Consider the following 24,933-nt stretch of genomic DNA (forward strand, 5'->3'; position numbering starts at 1 on the left):
CAGACTCCTTTATAAAATTCGCACGATTTTATTTATTTCATAGGCAAAAAAAAATCTATGAAAAGCTATAAATATAAAACAATAAATTATAAAGCATACACCATCTCTACGCGTACAGTATTATAATATAATAAATATAGTTTTATAAAAGAATATCACGGTTTATATTGCACAATTTTAGTTTACTTTAAATTATTCTTTTTTATAAAAAAAAATATCAATAAATACAAATTTTATATATTTTTAAAATATAATATTTTGAGAATGACGCAATCGAAAGAATTCAAATGAAATTTGGCGTTTCGATCCCAGTCAGCAAGCGAAAGATGGAGGTAGGCATCGTCTTCATTTCAATCTAAATCATGAGATAAAAAGAAGAAGAAAAAAAATTATACATTTTTTTAACCAAAAAATCAGATATCTCCAAGTTTGGAATCGGTGATCTGAAGAACCCCGATTTCAAGCGCGGAATGTTTATTTTTATTATATACCTCGCCGATGCTGGTGGAAAGTATTTTGACAATTTGGTCGTGAGGAATGGCCACAACACTTTCCCCATTTATTTCTATGATCCTATGGCCAACTCTGATTCCTCCTCTTTCGGCTATGCCCCCACGCAATAAGCTACATATCTGCGTTCGAAAAAAATATCATAAAACATAATAATTTATAATTGAGATCGGCGCAGTTGGTCCCGAGGGCTGGGCAAAATTTTTGGGCTGGAGCGAAAAAATTTTAAGGACCGGGCTGAAGTTTTGAAAAAGGTTATTAAAAATTGATACTAGGCGGCAAATTTAAGTCGTTTCCCGTTCGGATAATTCTATGATACATGGACGAAATAAACGAGATTTTTTTTGACCACCATATTTAAATGAAACTTTATATGTTAGTTAAATGGGGAGAAAAATTTATCCGAATCAAAATGTTAGAGCTCTCGAACACTTAGACCCGAAGTTATGGGCTTTCAAAGTCCTGGATATCTGGCTGGTAAAATAAAATGTAACAAATCCTAAAATCCAAGCTAAACCAGGCTTAGAAAATAGATAAAAACAATAGGCTATTAAAATATAAATTTATAAATTACCCAGCTGTTATAAGTCTTCATATACCATTCATTTGAGGGTAGGTGCAATCTTAATTTAAAGGAATCCCAAACTAATCAAAAAATGTTGCTAGAAAAAATCACAAAGACCCCCCTCCCCTTCACACACTTAAATGCTTTTTCGGAAAATACAATTTTTTTAAAGAAAATAAAAAAAACCTTCAGTATTAAAGTTTTTCCGTGAAAATAGATTTTTTATTTTTGTTTAGAGAAAATTATATTTTATAATGCTAAAAACTCATTAAGGTCATTCCCTTAATATTTAAATAATTGAGAGGAGAAAAAATGCCTCTAAATTTTATTAGAGCTTTTTTTTGATAATTTTAGAATAAAAAAATGCTATAAAGATGGCGCTTAAAAGTTATAATTTAATTTTTTTTATAACAGAAAATACGATATAGATAGCGTATTGTTTTAATGGAAGTGGTATTTTTTTTTATAATATGCAAAAAAAGAAGCATAAAAAACAAATTTTGCGTTTTTTTCAAAATGAAAATTAGGTTGGCTTTATTGGGTTTAATAAAAGAAAAGGTAAAAATAATTTTACATATAAAAAAACAAGCAATGAATAGGAAAAAAAAATAGATCAGTAAATGTAAGCTTGCTTATTTGACATATCTGCCGTCTGAAATTATTAAATGAATAAATCATCATCAAACCTCTTTAGGAAATATTTTAAATTCGGTCGATGTTACGCTTCATTTATATTAGTATGCTCGATTTGCTCAAGCGATACGAAATTTTCGCTACCTAATTTGGTAAAATTTATAAATAGTGTTCTTAAACGGCTCGTTGTGAGCCGATCTTTAAAAACGGCTAATTCAATATATTAGCCAGAAAAATATTGCCTAAGCCTCGAGATTTCGATAATATATGTATAGACCTTCTATGAGAAAGATCTTCAGGCCTGCGTAATATTTTTCTAGATGAAGTATTTAGTTAGCCGTTTTAAAAAATCGGCTAAAAATGAGCCGTTTAATAAACACTATTTTTAAATATGGAGCGAAATGATGAAATCGCGGCCAGTTGTTCATGTATATATCAAAAAGTAGTAAAGCTGTGACAAATCAACTGTGAATTCGCTAACGTTTAATTTAGCATCGTTTGAGCAAATCGCGCGTTACTCATTAAACAGATAATCGCAGTTGTTCAACAACAGTGACAGGACTCACATACAATTTATAACAGAGATAAATTAATACTATATCCACAATTTAGTTTTACGGTAACAGATACTAAGCCAAAAAAAACAACGGGATGTATTGATATTGTTATTTAATGTAAGGTCTATAGGAATTTTTTTTTTACTCTCAAAATTCAAAAAAAAACTCAACCAAAATTCAAATCAATACTGACGAACGATATTATTTATTTTTTAAATTGTATTTTCCGAAGGAGAATTTCGAGAGCAACAAAATAATATATTATTTAACAGTAATTTCGAACTTCGTTAAAATCAAGATTACACCTGACTCTGACTTTGAAGGCCCACAATTCTGGTTTCTATGTGAGCTAAAACTCTGAAAGTTAAAATTGGGTAAAATATTTAAAAAACTATTTGATAAATACACAAGGTTTCATTCATTTCCAAGAATGGTGAACAACGGTAGATTTTATGTGGAATGACCCTTCTCCAATTTACATCTCAGAATAATTTCAGTGGCAGGTGCCTGTAGGTCCCAACTTATTAATTTTTTTTAAAAAAATATCGAATCGGTCAGATAATTCGTATGAATATCCGTTATCGACCAATATCGTTCAATTAACCAATTCGATGTATTAAAATGACGTGTAGTTGTTATTATTTATAGAATTATAATAGTCCATTTGATTTATATGTATTTATTTTGGGATTCTATCCCCCTATAGACATTTTTCCCCCATAAAAATGTCACTGTTATAAAAATAGTCGCCCGATATCATATAATATCGTCAAAATCGGATAGGACTGGCTTTTAAAAATGGTACACCCCTTTAATACTAACTAATTGATGGTCATTTAAATAAGACAAAAATCATTCCAGAATTAAATCGGGGGTGATTACAATATATAATATAACATCTCTGAGTTATAACACTAAGATTAGGATAAAGATAAATCAAAGCGTCCTAATATGAATTAATCTCTTTTTATTAAAAAAATATATAATATAAATATTCAAAGTACAGTTCCATTTTGCACGCTAAATCCTAGCTGAAATTTGGAGTCGGGTCTTTTGATCTTGACTTGCACGACGGGAGAACATGGAATCACTTTTAATCTCACTATGCTCTCCTTGTGGCAACCCTAAACAAATATATCATATAATTACCAATCCACTCACTTCTATAAATATATATAATATCTCGAATCAAAATGCACATTAATCCGCTAAAAAAATCCCATAATTTTGGATAGATAAGATCTATTTGGCTTGAAAAATTTTCTAATAAAAGATAGGCGAAAATTTCTACCATTATAAATTATAAAATCGATTGTAAACCGGATTTTATAATCAAATTACATATTTTTTCCAAATGGAAACGTGAATAGGAATGTTTTAAACACGATTAATGATCCATCTTAAATAATTAATCATTTCGATATTTTCAAATCAAATGAATATTATCTTAGCTTTTGGTAGACCCTAACCTCAGTTAAATATTTTTTCATCATTTTAATTAAAGGGATTCAAAAGACGGTTATTAATCGTAACAATCTTAAGTTGAATGGATGAAAAAAATGGCTAATTCAATATTTTATCCAGAAAAATATTACGTAAGCCTGAAGATTTTGTTCATAGAACAGGGAAGTTCCACTATAGTTATTAAAGACTATTAAGGACATCTATTCGCGAACGAGTCTTATAGGCAATATTTTTCTGACTAAAATATTGAGTTATCCGTTTTTAAAAATCGGCTCAAAAGGAGCGATTTTGCATCACTAATAGTAGATCCTCTGCAAACGAGCCTCTATAAAAATGGTTGATTTTTGCCAGCCCAATCCGAATTAGGGGAAAAAATTAGACTGATTCATGCAGGAATTTAATACATAGCATTTTAGTTAAATCAGTATCCTTTTCTTCTCAGAAAATTATTAATTTTTATAGAGTTAAAAAGAGTATTTATTAATTAAGTAAAGAAGAAAAAAGAGATTATTCGCTTGTGTAAAAAAAGGGAAACCTTGATCCTAGCCTGGCAAGCTTCTAATGGAAGTCCTACCAGGCTAAATCCGTTGACGGAAATTATGCGATCGCCGACATTGAGACGTTTTCCGCGCGTGGCTGGCGATCCAGACATGAGGTTGGCTATCGTAACCGTAGGAATTATAGAGCCCCAACCGGATTCCACTATCACCAACCCTAGGATTTCCCCTTTACTTTTCGGGATTACGACCTATCAAAATCATGATTGTATAACCATTCTCCTTTATATCAGAGCTTATAAAAAAATTTCCCTCATGTATCATTTTATGCTTATCATTTCTAATATCGTCAGCTGAGTAATATATTGTTCTATATCCACTTTTATTTTGCAAATAATCGATTTACTACTAAAATTTCCCCACATCATCAAAAAAAATTTTAAAGTACATTTAAAAATAATCCTTTATTTACATTATTACATTGTGATCTCCTATTCATAATATGAGATATATATTTTTTTAATAAATACTATCCTAAATTTCTATAAAATATAAATGGATATAGAACACTTATAATTCAAAGAAATTATAAGAATTGTAAACTTTAAAATAGTACTTTTACTACCGGATTAAAAAAAAATAAACTTCAAGTTTTAAATGATAAATTAAAGTAAAATGCTATATATTTTTATTAAAATAATTGTTTTTAAAAAAAACTCTCGTTTGAATTATTACAATATTTTATATTTCCAGAAAACCCGAATGAGATTAAAATAAAGAAAAATAGAAAATGATGATCATTATTACCAATTTCCTCATTTTAAAAGCGCTATTACATAATTTAGGAATATTAATGAGTATACTTTTCTTAACTTAGCATACGATTGGAAAATTAGGGTTGTTAAACGGGTTCGATTTTCCAGATTTAGGTAATAGATGTCTAAATCTTTCTGCCATCTACGAGCCAAATCTCCAGGCTTACCTAATACTTTTTTGGTTAAAATATTGGGTTAGCCGCATTTAAAAATCGAGCCGTTTAACAAAATTAATTGGAATACATAATGAATACCTCCTTCTGCGTTTCCCTTTTGCTAAAAAGGTCGAGCTCCTCTCCGAAGACCTCTTGGGAATTGAGCACATCTTGATAATCCAAGCTTTGAAAAAGTGAACCGAAAGTGTTAGCGACTTCATTCGGCATCGACGTTTTATTTTCGCCGTTTATTAATAAGCCCTTGGATTTCAAAAACTCCAAGTAGGCTATTTGAAAAGCTTGTCCTAAAGATTGAGCTATCAGATTCGCCTTATTAACAAATGATAGAAGAAAAAAATGACATTGTTTGAAAAACAAATCTCAATATAAAGAGAAATATGGAATATGTATGAATGAATAGAACTTCGTCGGATTGAAAGACGTGACAAATCATTTTATCGTCAGCACTCGCGGGTAATTTCGATTCAAGGCACTTTTTAACCATCACGACGACTATATCTCCAATGTCGGCTATGTAACAAATCGATTTCAAGGGGTGATCCATCATAATTTCCTTTAGGGGAAGTTATTAAAACAATTGTATTTATAATTTCAGCAAAAAGGCTTCTTCAGTGAGAAAAAAACAAAAATAATAATAATTAATACAAAACAAGCTCTGTAAAGCGTAATCTATCTATATTGAATATACATGCTAGATAGATGTAAATGATGGATTTTTTGCTGGAGGATTTATTAGATAAAGCTATACCCACATACATGGTCTTGCGGGAAAGATAAGACCTATAGGACGTAGGGAAATATAATGTAACAAAAGCTTACAATGCGAATGAAAGCAAATCTTAGCACATTGATCAAACATATCATAGTTATTTTTTATAAGGTCTATAAGAAGTAGGGAAAGTATAATATAAACAAAAGCTTACAATGTGAATGAAAGCAAATCTTAACACATTGATAAAACATCAGAATTATTTTTTTTTATAAACGTTTTTTAAAGTTTAAAAAGAAAAATTAAAAAATCTACTTCATATTTGATGACTTGAATTTGCTCACTCTTTGAATAAAAAAAATATATAAATTATTTAAATAAATGATTATAGAAAGATGTAATTTTTTTAAAGAAATCAGAAAAATTCGCGTTTAGGATGGGTTCAAGAGGGCCTGTAGGTTATGAATAAGTCGAAATTTTATTTGATAAGGATAAATTACCTGAAGATTTGTGTTGAGCACCATGATTTTTTCAGTGGATATAAATAAGTCGACCTCGGTACTGGGCTGGCTTTCCCCGTCTAACGCCTTATATTTTTTTGCAGATATTATATTTAGCTTAGAATGATACAAAATAAATATAATGTGTGGGTCATTCTAGAATATTCCATATAAAATATGCGATTCGAATATCTTTTTTTTGTTAATGGATCATTATTATTCGTATTCAAATATTTTTTAAAAAAAATTTATATAATATTTTAAATATATTTTATATTATTATTATAATTTGAGATTAAGGAAATAGCCGTTAGAACAGCTGATTTATTTAAAATTTTATTCGTCTATTTAGAAACAAATGACTTGCCTGATTTGACAGGTTATTAATAAATTGGTTACATTTTATTTTAAGAAAAAACCATTTTTAATATATCTCAACCCTAACTTATATTCTATCCTCTAATAATACTTTCTGTTTAATTTTAAATATATCTAACCCAATATCATAGTTCAGTTGTAATTCATATATATAATCTTTATTAAATAATTTATGTTAAAATGTATGTTAGATATTATCATTTTAAAATTTTTTTTAGTGTATATACTTTTGATTTTAGTAATAATTCCTAATTATTAGCATTATAGCAATCATTTTTTCAAAATGGCCGATTAATTAAAAAAAAATTTATTAGAATATTATTCATTCAAATTAATATTCATATGGACGAATCCGAAAAGAAATATTAGATTCGGGAAAAAATCAGACTAGTAAAAAATGATCAAACTGGATGGTGATTACCTTGACTTGAGTGACAGCTTCTCTAGCTTGCAAAGTGCGCGAATGACGTTTATTAGACCATTGCGAAAGATGGATGTGGGTGGAACCTAAGTAGGCGGCCCTAAATAAGACTCCTTCTATCAATACTGTCCCAATATCAGTCGCTATTTGCATTTAAAAAAAGTTATAATTCAATATTCAGAATTGATTCTATATATTCATTATACTCTCCTTTTGATTATCAATTACTTTATTAAATCCAAATGAGTGGAAGGGTGTATGGGGGGGGGGGGGGAGGTAAGCAAAAATTAAAATTTTTATAAATTAGTTTAATTAATAATAATATAAATTTAATTTTTTAAAAAAAATTGAATAAGTTCAAACAAAATCATTTTGATAAGGTCTTTGTAATAGATAAATGCATTATAATTTATAATAACTCACCGATTAAATTTTTTTGAAGAAATAAAGCGGCATTGATTTTTTTTAAACAAAATAATACAAATTATTACGAGTATAAAAAAATATATAATATTTATGATATTACTAATAAAATGGATATATATGGAATAGGAATGAATGAATGACCTTCTTTAACCTTGGGGGGTTTGTTCGAAGCTTTTGATACTGGAGCGTTGTCATTCTGATATAAAAATATCGATTAAAATAACATTAAAATACAAAGAACTTTAGATTATAGAAAACCCCCAAATTATAAAATCTTGACTTTATCCACAAAATAATAAACCGTTTTTAAAATAATTTGAATATAAGATTACGTGAGTTTGTAAAAAAAACAGGATAAAATAAAAAGGCGACATTTAAATTATGTATTGTTTTTAAAGATAAATTGGCCTAAGTCAGTAAAATTGGCACAGTATCTTTGTACGTCTTATTTAAAGATTTTTTAAAAGAGAGGGGAATTCAACAGATAATTTAACAGACCTCGAAATTCTTTTCTCGAGGAGTCTTGTGATATACGTCTTCGTATACGCCCCCAAGGTTATTGTATTCCTCTATGGAGGTCGATTCGTCTGGTATGGACTCGCTATCCTCTACTGTAAGAAGTAGGGAGGATGATTCCTCGTGAGCGACACGTAATTCGGCATCGTATTCCTTCCTCTTTTTTTCTGTTTTTTCATCTTTTGCGATAATTTGATGTTCGAGACCTTCGCTTTGATTTTTCCCTGTAATAAACAAGGATTGATCAAAACACAGCTGTAAAGGATTAATAAAAAAAAATGGCTCCAAAATTGCTGTTGGACGTAACCCTAAGTTACAAAAAAAATAATGAATGAACGAACGAATGAATATTTTTCAAAAAAAAACCATCAGGAAGATTGGGTAGGAGATGTTTTGGCTTGTATTTGGGAAATAATTTTTCTGCCAGGGCTTGCTGTTGAATGTCATATTTGATCAAATCCATTTGTTTCGCCTCTCTGGAGGCCCTCTCGCGATATTGACTAAATTGATTTTGTAAAAAAACAAAAAGGTCAATCGGTACAACTCCTTTTTTTTGTTTAAAAAGTTTCTTATTCTTGCAGTAATATATATATATTATTTCTCAGAATTCGTCGACGATATTCGAAAGGCAATAACGAAAAAAAAACAATAAAAAAAAATAAAGGAAGATTGGTGTTTAGGTGGAATTACCATTTGGTCCAAATCGGATCTTCTTCAGAAGATGGGGATAAGGTCATCTTTATGGTCTTATCGCAGAAACCATCTATCAATTTGAGAGTATCGTCGCTAATGTTGAGCAATACCGGAGTATTTGATTCTATCATGGCGCTACAGCTAGTATCTTGCTGCATAGGCAAAGGCAACGTTATCTCCAGTTTACTTAAAATGAGTCAAATAATATTCGTGGATCAAAAATTTCTCTTTTTGTATCATTTTAACATAATTAATATGTATTCCAGAATTCATAAGTCGTGAATAAGATTTAATCAGATCCATTATAAATTATAACTAGTAAAAATAAAAATGGTGTATTTACAATACGCGGATATTTTGGTATAAACCTGTCGATATTGTCGGTGGCGAGTAAAGGAGGCGATCTGTGGCGGGTGTGTGGAGCTTTGAGATAAGGATATGCCCCTTCGCCGCTCTCATTTTGATAGGGCGGCGGGTCGTGAACTCCTCGGTAATATGCTGACAAACGCTGCAGATAGGCATAATCGTAGTCTACCACGCTTTTGGGTTTCAAGGATTTGACCCAATCAGTGTTGGCGATCGAGTAAGCGGAACCTTCGTTAGCGCTAAATTCCTTTTCGGATGAGTGTCGTGTTACTACTGGATCGACAGACGAGTCATGATTATCTGATTTCTTTGGATATTGTGTGTGTTATTTATATTATAGGCTCCTATTTAATCGGTCAGAATTTAAAGGCGAATATTCTCAAGCAATAAAATTCTTAGAGGCCCAGAATAAATACTAAACGCTCAACCGAATACTCAGAATTATTTTAAAATAGTCAAATAAAAAAATTAAATTGCTCAGGACTCAATATACTAGTCACTTAATCGCTAAAAAATATTATTTTCTATTTTACTACTATTGATTTTAAGAATTTGTATATGATTATAAATTTAAAAAAATATCCCCCCCCCTCCCACCCTTTAATCAAGCAGAACTGGTTTAACTAGGTCTTATTTTGAAAACTGAATCTTTTTCTTTTATAAATATATGTAGAATTTAAAATTAAAGAACAGAGTTGATTAAATTTTACTTAAAAAATGTCATACTTTAAAAACTATTTCAAGATGAAATCAAAATTTAAAAAATGTTTAAAATTTTATTTTTTAAGACTTTGAAATATAGTAATGGTTAGATTAAATTAGGATAAAATTAAAAAAGAAATTTTATAACTTTCTATGTTTGTTTGAAATATATGATTATTTTTGCTTCAAAAAATCGTTGTTTCCGGCTTTTTATTTTAAAAATTTATATAAAAAATATCAACATTTATGATTTTTTTAAATCATAATAGAAAACTTTAAACTCATAAAATTTTTCACTGTTCTTTTTTTTCTAGTAGATTTGATATGATTTATAAATGTATCCATCCATACTGCGAAAGAATTAGCTAATAACCCGTCAAGAAAAGGGTTTGAGGGGTAATTAGTTACTTTGTATGGTACTAAATATACTTTATTATATAAAAATATTAAAATTTAGGAGAGAAAATGGTAAATTTGTACATCACATCTCATAAGATATTCTTAATTTCTGATTCTTCTATCATCGAATAAGGGAGAAAGGTACGATGACCCGGATGGGCAAAATGAAAAATATAATAACTAAGAGTAGCAGGGCTCCCAGTCAGCATTGCTGATCGCTCCCCAACGTGTGAAGGTGGGAGATGGGTTTTAGGGGAGCAAAGAGATGAAAAAAAGAATGAATAAAAGAAGGTAAAAATTTAGAAGAAAGAGACAAAGATGTGAAAAAATAATTACAAAAAATATAATATGTTTATACCTTAAGACTTGGTAGTTATCATTTAACACACTAGTATTTAGAGCCATATAAAAAAAGAAAATAATCTAAATTTATAATATTAATTATTTTATGAAAAAGTAGGTAAATCTTTAATGGAAATAAGATATAGAGTATGCTTACTTTAACCTAAAGGTAGGTAATATATGGATGGCATTATAAAATAGAAGTATACAAATATTTTTAGTATATATTTTTTAATTAGAAAGCTTAGGTCCTTGCTAAAGCGTGAACAATCAAAATTTTTGTATTTTTTTTTAAAAGTGCAACGACTTAACAACGTAAAGGTCTCCGTGTGAAAATAAAGGTTCATGAAGATATAACCCTAAATGATCAAAGGCTTGGCCCTGGCTTTTATTTATAGTGATAACAAATGCAGGAAGAATTAGAAATTGGCGGCGTTTTAAAATAAAGGGTAATTTTGATTCACTTGGAGTTAAATCAATGCGAAGAATAAAGACCCTGTAACCTTTATTGGTGCCTGTAATTATTTCGGCGTCCAGAAAATAATTATGCATACTTTTGATTATTAACCGGGTGCCATTACATAAGCCTTTTATGGGATTCATATTGCGGAGAAGAATATTAATTGTACCAACTTTTAATAGCATGTGCGGTGGCATTCCAGAAGGAGTTAGAGAATGTAGAAATTCAAGTGGATAGTTAAGAGAATCATCTGTGTGATCGAAAACCAATGAATCAGAGCTATAGTATTATCTTAAAGGGGATGCAAAGCCATATCTGTCTCCTTTACTGAATCACATAATTTTGGTTATGGAAGATTAAAATTGTTGCAATGTAACCTGTGAGCATTAAGGGTATTAGAAATATGATGCAAAGCTAAAATAATGGCAAGTGACTCAGAATTAGTACGCAAGAAATCGTCAATTAGGTAGGGTTTGAATTTATCCCAAAGAAATTCAGGATTTTGAGGTAGACCGAAAACACATATAAAAGCTAAAGTATTCCTAAATTGAAAAGGCATTTGTAATAAGGATGTCTCCTTAAGACAATGCTCCCACTCTTTATCATCAGAATGTCTTTTGATAGCAGCCTCTTTAAAATATAGCAAAATGTCATCAACAGTACTGAAAAAATCGAAGCATGTTGCTCCAGGAACATGAAGAAGAAGTTCTCCACATTTAGGTAGAAAACATTCTAGATATAATCGATTCATGAACAAGTTTTCTCTCTCTCCAAGTATAATTGACAAAAACATAGTAATAAGGAATATCAATGTAAAGATATTATCTGGTGCAAAAATTGAATTGATAAAGAAAACCAAGCAGTAACTGTATTTTTTCCAAATTGGCTCTTTCGAAAACCTCCCTCTCATCGCCCCGTTAAAAAAAATACAGTTGTTAAAAAGGCATATGGAGAGCTAATCAAATAATGGCATATGAACGATCAAGCATGGGTTCTCTAATAACCGTCACATCACTTTACATGAGCTAACAGGGTGTTAAAATGACTTTTAATTTCATCATATTTAGGTGGGAGAGATGCTTAATTTATATCGATATTTGCACAATCATAACCTTTATACACGTATTAAAAAATATATTTAACAGAAGTGCTTTTAAAGATTGATATGGGCATTATATTTTAAAAGAATAATTTTAAATTGCTAAGCCTATCTGGTATCACTTCACAAACATACTTATATAGAGCCTCAGCGGTATCAATTTTATGCTCTGAACCTATAATAAACAACAAATAGGCATGAGGTAGGCCTCTTTTTCCAAATTCAATTGTATAAACATATGCTAATGTTTTTCCAAATATGTAATTTTTGGTGATATTCGATAAAAATACATCTAATATAATTTTAAAAACTCTAGAAGTTATATCACGAATTATTTAACATTGTTAAGCGTTTTATGATTCATGGCACCTGTGGCTTTCTTAATCCTCGATCACCTTGCATGGATAATGGTATATGTACAAAAAATTTCCTAATGAATTTATAAATGATACAATAACAAATATTAAGGGGTATCCTCTTTATAAAAAAAAGGATGTAGGTTCTATATTAATATCCGGTAAACCTGTTGATAATCGTTTCGTTATTCCATACAATACCTACTTGCTTTTAAAATATAATGTCCATTTCAATGTTTAAAATGCACTTCTGTTAAATATATTTTTAAATACGTGTATAAAGGTTATGATTGTGCAAATATCGATTTAAATTTAGAATCTCTCCCACCTAAATATGATGAAATTAAAGTCATTTAAACACCCGGTATGTTAGCTCATGTAAAGTGATATGGCGGTTATTAGAGATTCCCATGCATGATCGTTCATATGCCATTATTCAATTAGCTCTCCATATGCCTTTAAACAATCTGTCTATTTTTTTTAACGTTGCGATGAGAGGGAGGTTTTCGAAAGAGCCAATTTGGAAAAAAAAACACACTTACTGCTTGGTTTCTCTTAAATCAATTCAATCCTTGCGCCAGACAATATCTATTCATTGATATTCCTTATCAATATGTTTTTATCAATTACCTGGCGAGAGAGAAAAGGTTACCATGAATCTATTATATCTAGAATGTTTTCTACCTAAATGTGAAGAACCTTCTTCATGTTCCTGGAGCAACAAGCTTCGATTTTTTGAAAACTGTTGATGACATTTTGCTAGATACCTTTAAAGAGGCTGCTTCAAAAGACATTTATCATCTGATGATAAAGAGTGGGAGTTGTGTTGAGGAGACATCCTTATTATAAATGCCTTTTAAATTTATGCATACTTTTACTTTTATATGTATTTTCGGTCAACCTCAAAATCCTGAATTTCTTTGGTATAAATTCAAACCTTACCTAATTGAGTATTTCTTGCGTACACTTATTCTGAGTCACTTGCCATTAATTCACGAAATATAAGATATATCATGTACCACTTCTGGAAAAACTTACAATAACAATACTTTAATGCCTTATTTTAGAGGGCAAAATAAAAATGTATTGTCATTTGCTACTACAAGAATTTCATCCATACTACTAATTGGTGGAAAAACAATTCATAGTGGCTTTAAACTTCCTAAACCTATTTTAGACATATCGGTTTCACGTATGAGACCTCTATCTAAACAAGCTAAGGAACTTAAACTTGTCCATTTAATAATTATAGATGAAGTATGATGACAAAGCATGCCTTACGTTGTATATATGTCTTGCTTAGGGAAATATGAATATAAATACACACCTCGGAGGCAAAGTTATTTTATTAGGAGAAGTTTTCGACGATTTTACCTGTTATACCTAGGGCTCCTAAAACATGTATTATCGAATCATGTGTTAAATGTACAAATTTATAGCATATTTTCCACCAAATTCAATTGACCCATAATATGCGCGCTTATTCTGGGGAGGAAAATTATATTAAATGACTTCTACAAATAGGTGAAGGAAATACAACTCTATTACCTTACCCCTTCCTTCCGACTATGTAAAAATTTCCATCTCTATGCTTGAAGATTCTCTAATTTCATCCATATATGGTGATTTCCTTTTACTTAATAATATTGATTATTTATTTAACTGCATAATTCTAACATAAACGATATATCACTAAACTTAAATAACACTATTATATCAAAACTTCCATCCCCTTTAAGACAATACTATGGCTTTGATTCATTGGTTTCCGGTCACAGATGATTCTTTACTATTTACTTAAATTTCTTTATTCCCTAACACCTTCTGGAATGCCACCGCACATACTATCATTAAAAGTTGGCACAATTATTATTTTTCCCCACAATATGAATCCTATAAAAGGCTTATGTAATGACACCCGGTTAATAATCAAAACTATGCATAATTATTTTTTGCATGCTGAAATAAATAAAGGTTACAGGGTCTTTATTTTTCGCATTGATTTAACTCCAAGGGAATCATAATTACCCTTTATTTTAAAACGTCGCCATTTCCAATTCTTCCTTCATTTGTTATCACTATAAATAAAAGCCAAGGCCAAGCCTTCGATCATGTAGGTTATATCTTCATGAACCTGTATTTTCTCACGGACAACTTTACGGTGCCTTAAGTCGTTGCACTTGTAAAAAAAATACAAAAATTTTCCACGCTTTTACAAGGACCTATGCTTGCTAATGAAAAAATATATACTAAAAATATTGTGTATACATATACATACCTTTATTTTATAATACCATCCATATTACCTAAGTAAGCATACTATATCTATATCTTATTTCCATTAAGGATTTACTTACATTTTGATAAAATAATTTATATAATAAATTTTATATTATTTTCTTTTTTTTATATGACTTTAAATATTAGTGTGTTGAATGATAACTATCACTTAAGGGATGAACATGTATTATATTTTTTATAATTATTTTTTCACTGTCTCTTTCTTCCATATATTCACCTTCTTTTATTCATTCTTTTTTACATCTCTTTGCTCCCCTAAAACCCATCTCCCACCTTCACGCGGTGGCGAGAGAACAGCAATGCTGACTAACGGGAGCTCTGCTACTCTTAGTTATTATATTTTTCATTTTTCCCATTAAGAAAGACTGGTCATCATTCTATTTTCCCTTATTCGATTATAAATGAATCAGAAATTAAGAATATCTTATGAGGGGTGATTCACAAATTTACTCCTTTTTTTCCTAAATTTTAAAATTTTTATAAAATATATTCATAAGGTATATTAAGCACTATATACACAAACTAACTAATTAGCCCTCAACCTCGTTCTTGACGGGTTATTAGCTAGTATACATATATAAGACACTAAACTTTTTATAAAAAGATGAAAACATTAATTATTGCATTATAATTTGAATTATTTGCGATAATTAATATAATTGTAAAATTAAAAAAATAATAATTAATTAAAAATCACATTACTTACATAATGATGGAAGGATTGAGTAGGTGGAAGGTGAGGCAGTAACCTGCGAACTGCAGGGGCAACGCGCGGGAAGAAGGCATGAAAATCGGGCTCGTGTTCTTCGGGAGTCAACGAAGTGTCGAATTCGGGAAAATAGTAATCCACTCCACCCCCTTCACTCACGTAATGCGAGTCCACGCGATCGGTCGAAACATCCGTACATCCATCATCCGATGATTGACTTCTACTCCGGTTAACGTAATGTTTCTCTATAGCGACTTGCCTATCTATCTGGGAATGGAGGCTAGACACCGAGGGCATCAAAACTTTGACCCGATTACGACCGAACCTAACACTTTCAGAATCGCGATCTTTAACGTGAGACAAATAATTATCCTGATTACCTAAGGAATCTGAGTCATTTTGCTTACTTAAGATCGCATTTTCTGTAGTATAATAAATTTAATTATATACAGCATTTTAGGTTGTTTTTTAACACTTAACAAAGTAAAAAAACTCAATATTTTGGAAGTCCTTTTCAACCCCGTAAAATCGATAAACTCTACATAAAGGTAAATTAAATAAGAACAAACGGAAAAAGGGGAGAGGGAATTTACTGGAATGAAAGAAAATTTATTAATTTTGATCTTTTTTCCTAATCTATTTTTTTTTAAACTTACGGTGTTCATGCAGAGTTCCGAATCTGAAACTAAAAAAAAAGATTCGAGTTGATAACATTTTTATTAAAAAAACACCGGGTTCCGGTTCTTATAAATTTTTTAAAGAGGGATATCTGGTTCTTCGAAATTTATCCCGGGTTCGAGGGTTCTGGTTGCCATACTCTGTGGTTATCGATTGATCAATATCTAACCCTAATTAAGTCTCATATCGAGCACTACAAAATATACTTTTAATTTTAAAACAAACTTTACCTATAATATCATTATTATTATTGCCGCATTCAGGTGGTAAATCCTTGTTGACATCCATTAAAGTAGTATTTACGCTGAGAGATTCTATATTATTGGCACTATTTTTTTGGCCATTGTGTGTGAGAGGGTCTTGGACGTGTTCCAGCGTATCGGCGACATCTAAGTACAGTGGGTCGAATTGGTTAGAATCGGCGAAAAAATGTTGAGAAGGCATTTCTTGGACGTTATTTTTACCCGATTTTTTGACTACCTTAGATTTAACCCTACCACCTCCTTGTTTGATAATTCCATTCGTTTTCCTGCCAATTCGATTTAATGTTTAGAAAAAAAAAGTTTTTTGTGATGAATAAGTCGTTAACATAAGACCATCCCCTCTAACACAGCGGGTATGTCCGTAAGGATAAGCCTAGAAACTTTTAAATTAAAATGCACATAGGGTGTAGGGAACTCCATAAGATTGTTTGGCGGGTGGGTCCTGAAAATATTGTTATGTATAGACCGATTCGTGGCAGAATTAAAATATCAATCCACCTTTCGATTTATATATCGATTTTGATTGTAAAAATAATATATATGCGATATATAGATTTTTTTTAAGAAACGACGGGTAAAATAGAAAATTACTTTTGATTCTTATTTTTGTTTTTGGGTGGATTTTCTTGATTCAAGTTGACGAATTTGGGAGCGGGCGAAGAGGGGCTTTTTACAGCGCGACCGTTATTATAACTTTTATTGATGGCGCTTGGAGGAGAATCGTTCCAATCAGATTTCGTCATTGTCATCATTTAAAAAATCCCCAACCTCTAAAAGAATGAGTCTATATTCTATTTCGGGATTCCATCATTAATAAGTTCTGAATTCATTTTATTTCGCATATAAGGAAATGAATTAAATAAAATATAAATATTTAAAATGTTAAATTTAAATAAAACTTGTTATTTAATTTTTCTTTTAAATTTCTATTTAAAAAAAAAATTGAGATTGAGCAATGATTGGAAAAGGATGGGTTAATAATGTTCATAATTATAAAATCATCAAAAAAATAATTTCTTCCCTCGAATCTGATACAATTGAAAAAAAATTTTATAATTAAATTTGAAAATCATTTTTATATTTAATAATTTTTTTAAATTAATTAATTTTAAATATATAAAATTGTTTTAATATTTTAATATAAATAATATTTTTAATAATAATTGAAACATTAGAGTTATATCAATAATCAGTAGTTTTAAAAAAAAATTATAAAAAAAAATTTTAATTTTAGTTATGATCTTTTTTAATCATTAAAATAAAATAAAATGTCTTAAAGATAAGGCATATTGAGACAGTTAACAAAATGGAAAGACATCGCTATTTCGATTCGAGTCCAAAGCATACTAAACTCCGGTTATTTCGGGCCGGATCGGAAAATTCGAGCCTCGACAAAACTTTAAAAAAAATATTTTGTTTTCCTAAAATGTTTTCGTATATACATATATATTTATTGTTCCCCTCGAATAACACAAAATTTAATTCTTAATTTTCCCCTTTCGTTGAAGATATCATACTTAGTGTTGTCAAACGGCTCGATTTTAGATTAATATTTTAGCCAAAATAATTTTTCGCAAGCCTCGAAATTTAAAAAAACCCCAATAACGACCGGAGCTATGTATTATCATTACCCCATTATATTATGGTTCGCGAGAGGTAATACTCGCACTATTTCTAAGAGGTCATGATGAAATGGTTTGTGAAATTATTCCGATATCTCAGTATCGGTTCAGGATCTAAAGAGAAATTTTTGTAAAATTTTTAGGTTAACAGTAGAAATCGATAAATAAATTAATATTTGTCTGTAAGACTAAAAAAAAATTATGTTTTGAAAATTCATCATAAAATATGTCTCGGGAGTCAATAAATTTATTTGTAAAATAATTTTAAAAATAAATTTGTAAGGAGTTGGGGAAGAATTTCGCGATATTCCTTGTGGAGGGAAAATAATTTGTAAGAATGTGGAATGTTTGGGGTAAAAGCCAAAAAAAAAAAAAATATAAGTATAAAAATAGGATAATAAATGAGATCAGCGTTAATTCAGCATCAGACCATGAAGATTTCGCGCTTGCGCATTCAGGTCGAAAAACAAAATATTTTCTTATTTCGATCACAAGGTGAGTGCCGGAAATAGAAAAATCAGAATAATTGAGGTGCATCGCGTGACGATATGCGCAAATTAAGCGTGCGTTTTGCCGTACTTTCTAAAAAATTTTTAAAAAAAGGTAACGCAATCCTTGTTTAAATTGAGGCAAGGATAATAATTTTATATTTTATAAAAAAATGGAGTAAATTGAACAAAAAAAAATGGGGACTTGAAATATAAAAAGGTAATTGAAAAGAAAGCCAGCCAGTTTGCATTTTTTTTTAAAAAAAAAAGGCTTCGAGCGCCAAAACGACATGTCCAATTTGTGCGATATCATTTGATTTATATTATTCGCGTTCGCAAACGTGGCGTTTGAAATCCTCAATTTGTGCGTTAATTTTTTGATTACGATTCTCCTTCATAGTGGAGCCATTTTTTTTTTATGAAAAGCGAAACTCTCGATTTCGGGAAATCGAAACTAGTTTAAATTTTAAACCTTCGACCAGACTTGAAAATGTGAATTTTTTAATCTGGGATTGAGCTCTGCAGGCCGGGCTTTTAAAAAAAAATGCAAAAAATAATTTTTTTTTAAATTAAAATTTCGGGTAGAGTAGATTAAAAAAAAAATTCACTTCGAAGTGTTCCAATATAGGCGCGTCCAAACGAACGTAATTTTCGCGGATCTTTGTCCGATATATATTATGACCGAGCCAAACCGATCCGAGGGGGGGGGGAGACCTGAACGAACTCGGCCAACCTTTTATTAATGAATTATTTTAAAAAAATTGATTTATAATTTTAAAAAATGGCGAAATCAATATTTTAGCCAAGACAAATATTACCGAAGCCTTAAAATTTCGAAAGAGGGCCTCTTTCTGCCTTGTTTTAATGAAATCTCGATGAGTTTAGGGAATAACCGTTTTGTATAAAATTCAGATCTCACCTTTTTTTTAATAAAAAACAATCCCTTTTTATAAACAACATTACCTTTTTATTTAGTCCCAAAAATTTCATTTAAAAATTAAAATTATATTTCACATTATTATAATATGAAAAGGTTTTAATTAACCTTTTTTTTTATCGCGACTCTTTCGATACACGCGACAAAAAATATTAAGAGGCGTTAAAATTTCAAGGTCTAATGGATAATTTTTAAAAATAAAATTTTTTATAACTTTTATGACAAAATTTAATGAATTTAAATGCTATAAATTATTATTTTTTTAAAAAATAAATTCATAAATATATATTATATTTATAAAACATAAAACACTTTTCCACAAAATAAAATAGCTCCAAGGTATAACTTATTATACTCATCAAAAAAAAGAAGAGATTAAGGCAAAATTTATAAGGTAAAAAATAAATAAATAATTAACATAAAAATATTATAATATTATAATATTAAGATATCTAACATGCTTCGTGCACGATTACTCTTCTAGAATATTTTTCACCCTTGTTTTTTTATTTTGATATCCGGGATAAAAAAAAACTTGGCTGTTTAAAAAGGACTAGTGCAAAACCTATTTTATGAAATGCTCCCTTTACCCAAATATGGAAAAACTCTAAGGAAAGGGTAGAGTTGGATAGGTCCTTCGGGATGCGGATTTACAAGTATCTTATTTAAAATATCCCAAAAGAGATACAAAAATGTAAACTCTCATATCTTTGGGCCAAATAAGGAGTATCTAGAACTTTTTTTATGAATAGGTGGTTTAGTTATCCCCTTCCGCACAATGAAATATATGAGTCGATGAGAAAGTCAAGAAAAACTTTCATGATAAATAGGGAATTTTTTTTTAAAAAAAAATCCGGGTTTAAAAATAAAACTTTAAAAAAGACGAGCGCTATGGACCTAAAAATATTTATATTTTTTTTTACAAGTTCGATTAATGGGGAGAAAAAAATATGAAGCCGGGCTAAAATTATGATCTCTTGGAGAGCTCTCGTTTTCTATAACATATTAAAGTAACGAATCATAAAATATTAGCTATAAACGACTAACAACAACGCTCTTAAAGTCTTTTGGTGCACGATTATTAATAATTTAAGAAGAGTATAGATTATTCATATTAGCTTCTACTATTCGAACACGAGGAAAACCTCTTCGTCAACGCATCATTTCGATACGTTTCTGAATAGGGATTAAATGTAAAAAAAATACAAACCAGGAAATCGAGACTTTTCCTCGAAAGACAAAATCTCCTGGTGTGTCAATATCAAAGACGGCTTATATTTATTCCCTCCCCCCCCCCTTCCTCTAGGCAGACTTTTGTTATTTGAGGGGGAGGGGGGAGGTAATAATATTCATCAATTTGACTCCAACTATTTATAAGAGAAAATTCAAGATTTAAAAAATTATATAAAATTGACATTTTAAAAGGAAAATATAAAATTAAACTTTAAATGCTTATTATTTTTTTTACATTTTTTACAAAAAAATGGAGTAAAGAAATGGATGGCGGAGACACATACAGAAGCAAAATTTTTATTTTGTTTTTTTAATAAAAAATATATCTTTCACTGACCCTTCCTTATAAATATTATTATATAAGTACTGTAAAAAAATAAAATAAAAATTATATAAAAAAAATCAATAGTAATAAAAATAAAATATATTATATATATTTTATTTTTTTAAAAAATGTGGTGATAATTCATTCGCCTTTCGCTTCGAATATCGATAATTTAAATTTTTATCATTTCCTTTCAAGCTTGACAAAAATATCGTTTTTTTTAATTTTTGCTTATTGCGATAAATATATTTTAATTATGACATGATGTTATTTATATTTCTAAATCTTTATTTATTTTATAAGGGAATTGATGAATGAAAAGATAACTAGGAAAATATAATGGGCTACTAAGTCTACTTTCTCTTACTCTTACTCTTAACAATATATAGCGTTAGCGTCAATATGTTCTTTCCGGCAATGTGTTATTTTTTTTTTCAACTTTAAATCATATTTATGAGAGCGTTTTTCAAAATTTAAGAATCTTATATTATCGGAAATGTATGCCGTCATGTTTGGAATACCTTCCCTATAAATTTCAGACAATTTTTCCATGAACTTTTGAACTTAGTATAATATTTATTATTAAATTTTCCATATATTTTTTATATAAATTATAAATGACTCAAAAGGTTAACATCAAAATTGTCTACAATTCATTAGATAGGTATATTCCAAACATGATAGAATATATAAACCGGGAAAATCAGATTTTTAAATATTAAAAAACGCGCTCAAAAAATGATTTAAACTTATAAAAATAATACATTGCCGGAAAAAACTCGTTGACGCTAACATATATATATATCCGAAACCTGCAGAGGTACCATTTGCACGGTTCGGCCCGAATTTTTTAAAAATAGATTTTATTTATTTTTACTTTTTATAGACAATAATGGCGATTTAAAATATTCGGTTTCGGCCCGGGTATTTTTTTTAAAACAAATATTTTAGGACCGGCTCGGATATATTTCCATTTTAAAAAATTAAAATATTACCCAGTCCCGTGTACCCGGGCCTCCAAGTCTCTGATATATATATATATACAATTATCATATTTTAATATTAAAATCTTCAAAATCTTTGCACATCTATATTAGGTTAATTATTTTAAAATGCTTAAAATGCCAAAACCTTAATATAGAAGTTTGAATGAGATATAAGTTTTAAAATAGGGGTGAGTATGGCCCGCCCAACTACATGCGTTATTTTTTTATTTTTGTTTTTAACTTACTAATCAAGAAGGGTAAATTTATTCTTAAAATATATTATATTTTTTAAATAAATTGGAAGCGTTTACAAATATTTGTGGGATGTTTACAAAACATTGTTAGCTTGTTTCGTTATTAGGCGGTGTCATATAATTTTTAATCGAGTTTTAAGAAAAAGTTATAAAAATTGAATTATATCAAGTAACATGTTGGAAAATCAAAATCATAAAATGAAGGGATCATTCAACATTCATTCCTGACTTGTAATATTTTCAGAAAATTAAAATTCTGGACCTGGCTCAAAAAATTAATACTTGGGGCAGATTAGATGATTTTGTCAAACAGCTCAATTTGAGCTGATTTGTAAAAACGGATTTTGTAAAATAATATATTATTTATAATTTAATATTTAAGGCGTTATATTGTTACTCGATAATTGGTCATTTTATTATGTTTATTTTGAGTTTAAAAGTTAATTGTTTAAAAAAGAAAAAAATATATATAAAAAGGAAATTTTTTATATAATAATTAGATTGAAATCTCTTGAATAATATACTATCATTGTGTCACCATCAATTCTATATCCAAAACCGTTCCCATATATCATATTATTATCGACTCAAACCCCAACGTTAGTGTAAGCCCCCCCCCTTGCAACAGGCTAACTTAATATTTTAAACTGGAAAATATTGCCTGCCTCTAGATTTCGTGAATATATTCCAAACATTTTTATCAACTTGTGTTGTTAAATGACTCGATTTGAGCTGAATTCTATAAACGACTAATTCAATATTTCATCCAGAAAAATATTGTGCAAACCTCGAGACTTTGCTCAGAGATAGCCAAAAGGTTTGGAAATCTATTAGGGGAATCTCGATACTTAAGCAATATTTTCTGGCTGATATTGAGTTAGTCGTTTTTGAAAATCAGCTCAAATTGAGAGGTTTAACAATATTAGTTGCTACAAGGTTAGAAATGGGGAGAAAAAAATCAAATCCAAGCTGGATTATTTAAAAAAATTGACCTCTGCTAGCCTCCAATATTTTTAGGAAATCACGTGATCCACTTAAACAGTGATTGACATTTATAAAGCTAATTTTTTTTGTTGAAACATTAGAATTTTTAATAGGTAAATTATAATACCCCCCCCCCCCACCCACCCACAAAAGCAAAATTTTCTATTTATAATCATCATAGAAGGGAAAAATAAATTATAAATAATTTTGATTTCAAAATTCCTTAGTTAGTACATATCAACTGAAGGTATTAAGTTCTATAAGACATCCCAAATATTTTTGGAATTAGTGTTGTTTTGAGTCAATTTAAACAACTAACTTACTTGATATTTTAGTATTACTTAAGCCTCAAGATTTTGCTAATAAATGTTCACACCTTTATGTCATGATCTATGAGCAAAATCTTATTTTTTTGGCTAAAATATTGATTATAATTTTTCTAGGACTAAAATAAAACAATTAATGATTTTTACATTATTTACCTTTATAAAAATGACTTTAATTTAATAAATAAAAAATCTAGGGCGGTGGCCATGCCTAATTAAGAGTTGGGCCTTCTTGACCAGTTTAAAAAAAACATTTTAAAATACTAGTACAAGTTGGCCCAAAAAACTGAGATGGCAGTATTATATTACAAAAGATAATGTTGATATATTACAATGATACATCAAAAACTTAAGACAAATAAATTTATTATACATATAGCATGATTATTAATTGAAAACTAATTTATCATATTAAAATTCACAATATTATATAACTCTTCATGCTTATAATAGTAATATTGATTTTTGTATAAATAGAAAATAATCTATCATAGCAATACATCTCTTTATAACCATTTTTTAAATTTTAAAGAAAATACAGCACCCTTTCCAAATCAGTATATATAAATATGGAGGAAAAATAAAATAAAAATTTATTCTTATAAGCTAAATGAATTATATTTTTTAAAGATTTTCATAAGGAAAAAATATGAAGCTTACCTAATGTGTGTATAGTTTTGAATAATTTAGTTTTTATACTAATAACTGGCTGCTAATAATATATTTTCAAAAATAGATTTTGATATATTAAATTATAAATTTTAGATTTTAATAATCACATAGACCTAATGGATTGCAAGCAAATATTTTATTAAAATTTTAAAAAAATTTTAAATCTATTGGTAAATCAGATGTTCGACATGATCAATATTAAGCGAAACATCAAATTTGACAGTTGGTTCTCAAGTATTTTTACGTTAAAATGTAAATATTAATTTATATAATAAATAACAAATTTTTTGAATACAGTATAAAAAAATTATTTATTTAATCCGGATAGGAGGCAATAAATGGTTGGAGATACTCATAATTTAGGCAATTTCATTAAATGAATGCATTGCCATATGAAATCCAATGCATAGGAATTACAAGTCATTGTAATAGTGTTGTTAATAATCCACGTTTTTAAAAAACAACCTGACTAAGATTTTAGCCAAAATATAATTATATAGGCCTGGAGATATTGCTAATATAGATGGCAGTTGTGTTTAGATCTCTTTTTGCCAAATCTCGAGGCCTCCAT

The 24,933-nt window shown here is 29.2% G+C and overlaps 1 protein-coding gene across 4 annotated transcripts; it reads right to left on the reverse strand.

Moving 5' to 3' along the window:
- Nucleotides 1-86: 86 nt before the first annotated feature.
- LOC135924853 (uncharacterized) lies at nt 87-24,454 on the reverse strand. 4 transcript variants are annotated; one of them, XM_065459977.1, is made up of 18 exons: nt 24,351-24,454; nt 19,254-19,378; nt 17,127-17,355; nt 16,503-16,801; nt 15,592-16,016; nt 9,229-9,533; nt 8,858-9,046; nt 8,534-8,667; nt 8,150-8,391; nt 7,793-7,847; nt 7,226-7,350; nt 6,427-6,513; nt 5,621-5,770; nt 5,296-5,526; nt 4,265-4,477; nt 3,270-3,389; nt 492-632; nt 87-355 (listed from the first exon to the last, which is right to left on the reverse strand). In XM_065459977.1, the coding sequence occupies exons 3-18, from the start codon at nt 17,285-17,287 to the stop codon at nt 284-286; spliced, it is 2,949 nt and encodes a 982-aa protein (XP_065316049.1). In that variant the 5' UTR covers nt 17,288-17,355; nt 19,254-19,378; nt 24,351-24,454; the 3' UTR covers nt 87-283. The 4 variants fall into 4 exon arrangements, with proteins under 4 accessions (XP_065316049.1, XP_065316050.1, XP_065316047.1 ...); XM_065459978.1 differs by having other exon boundaries at nt 89-355; nt 7,226-7,368; nt 15,592-15,941; XM_065459975.1 differs by having other exon boundaries at nt 89-355; nt 7,226-7,368.
- Between the last annotated feature and the right edge of the window lie 479 nt (nt 24,455-24,933).

Source organism: Gordionus sp. m RMFG-2023, chromosome 2 (genome assembly GCF_954871325.1).
Source record: "Gordionus sp. m RMFG-2023 chromosome 2, tfGorSpeb1-WG-v2, whole genome shotgun sequence".
In the NCBI taxonomy this organism is placed as follows: domain Eukaryota; kingdom Metazoa; phylum Nematomorpha; class Gordioida; order Chordodea; family Parachordodidae; genus Gordionus; species Gordionus sp. m RMFG-2023.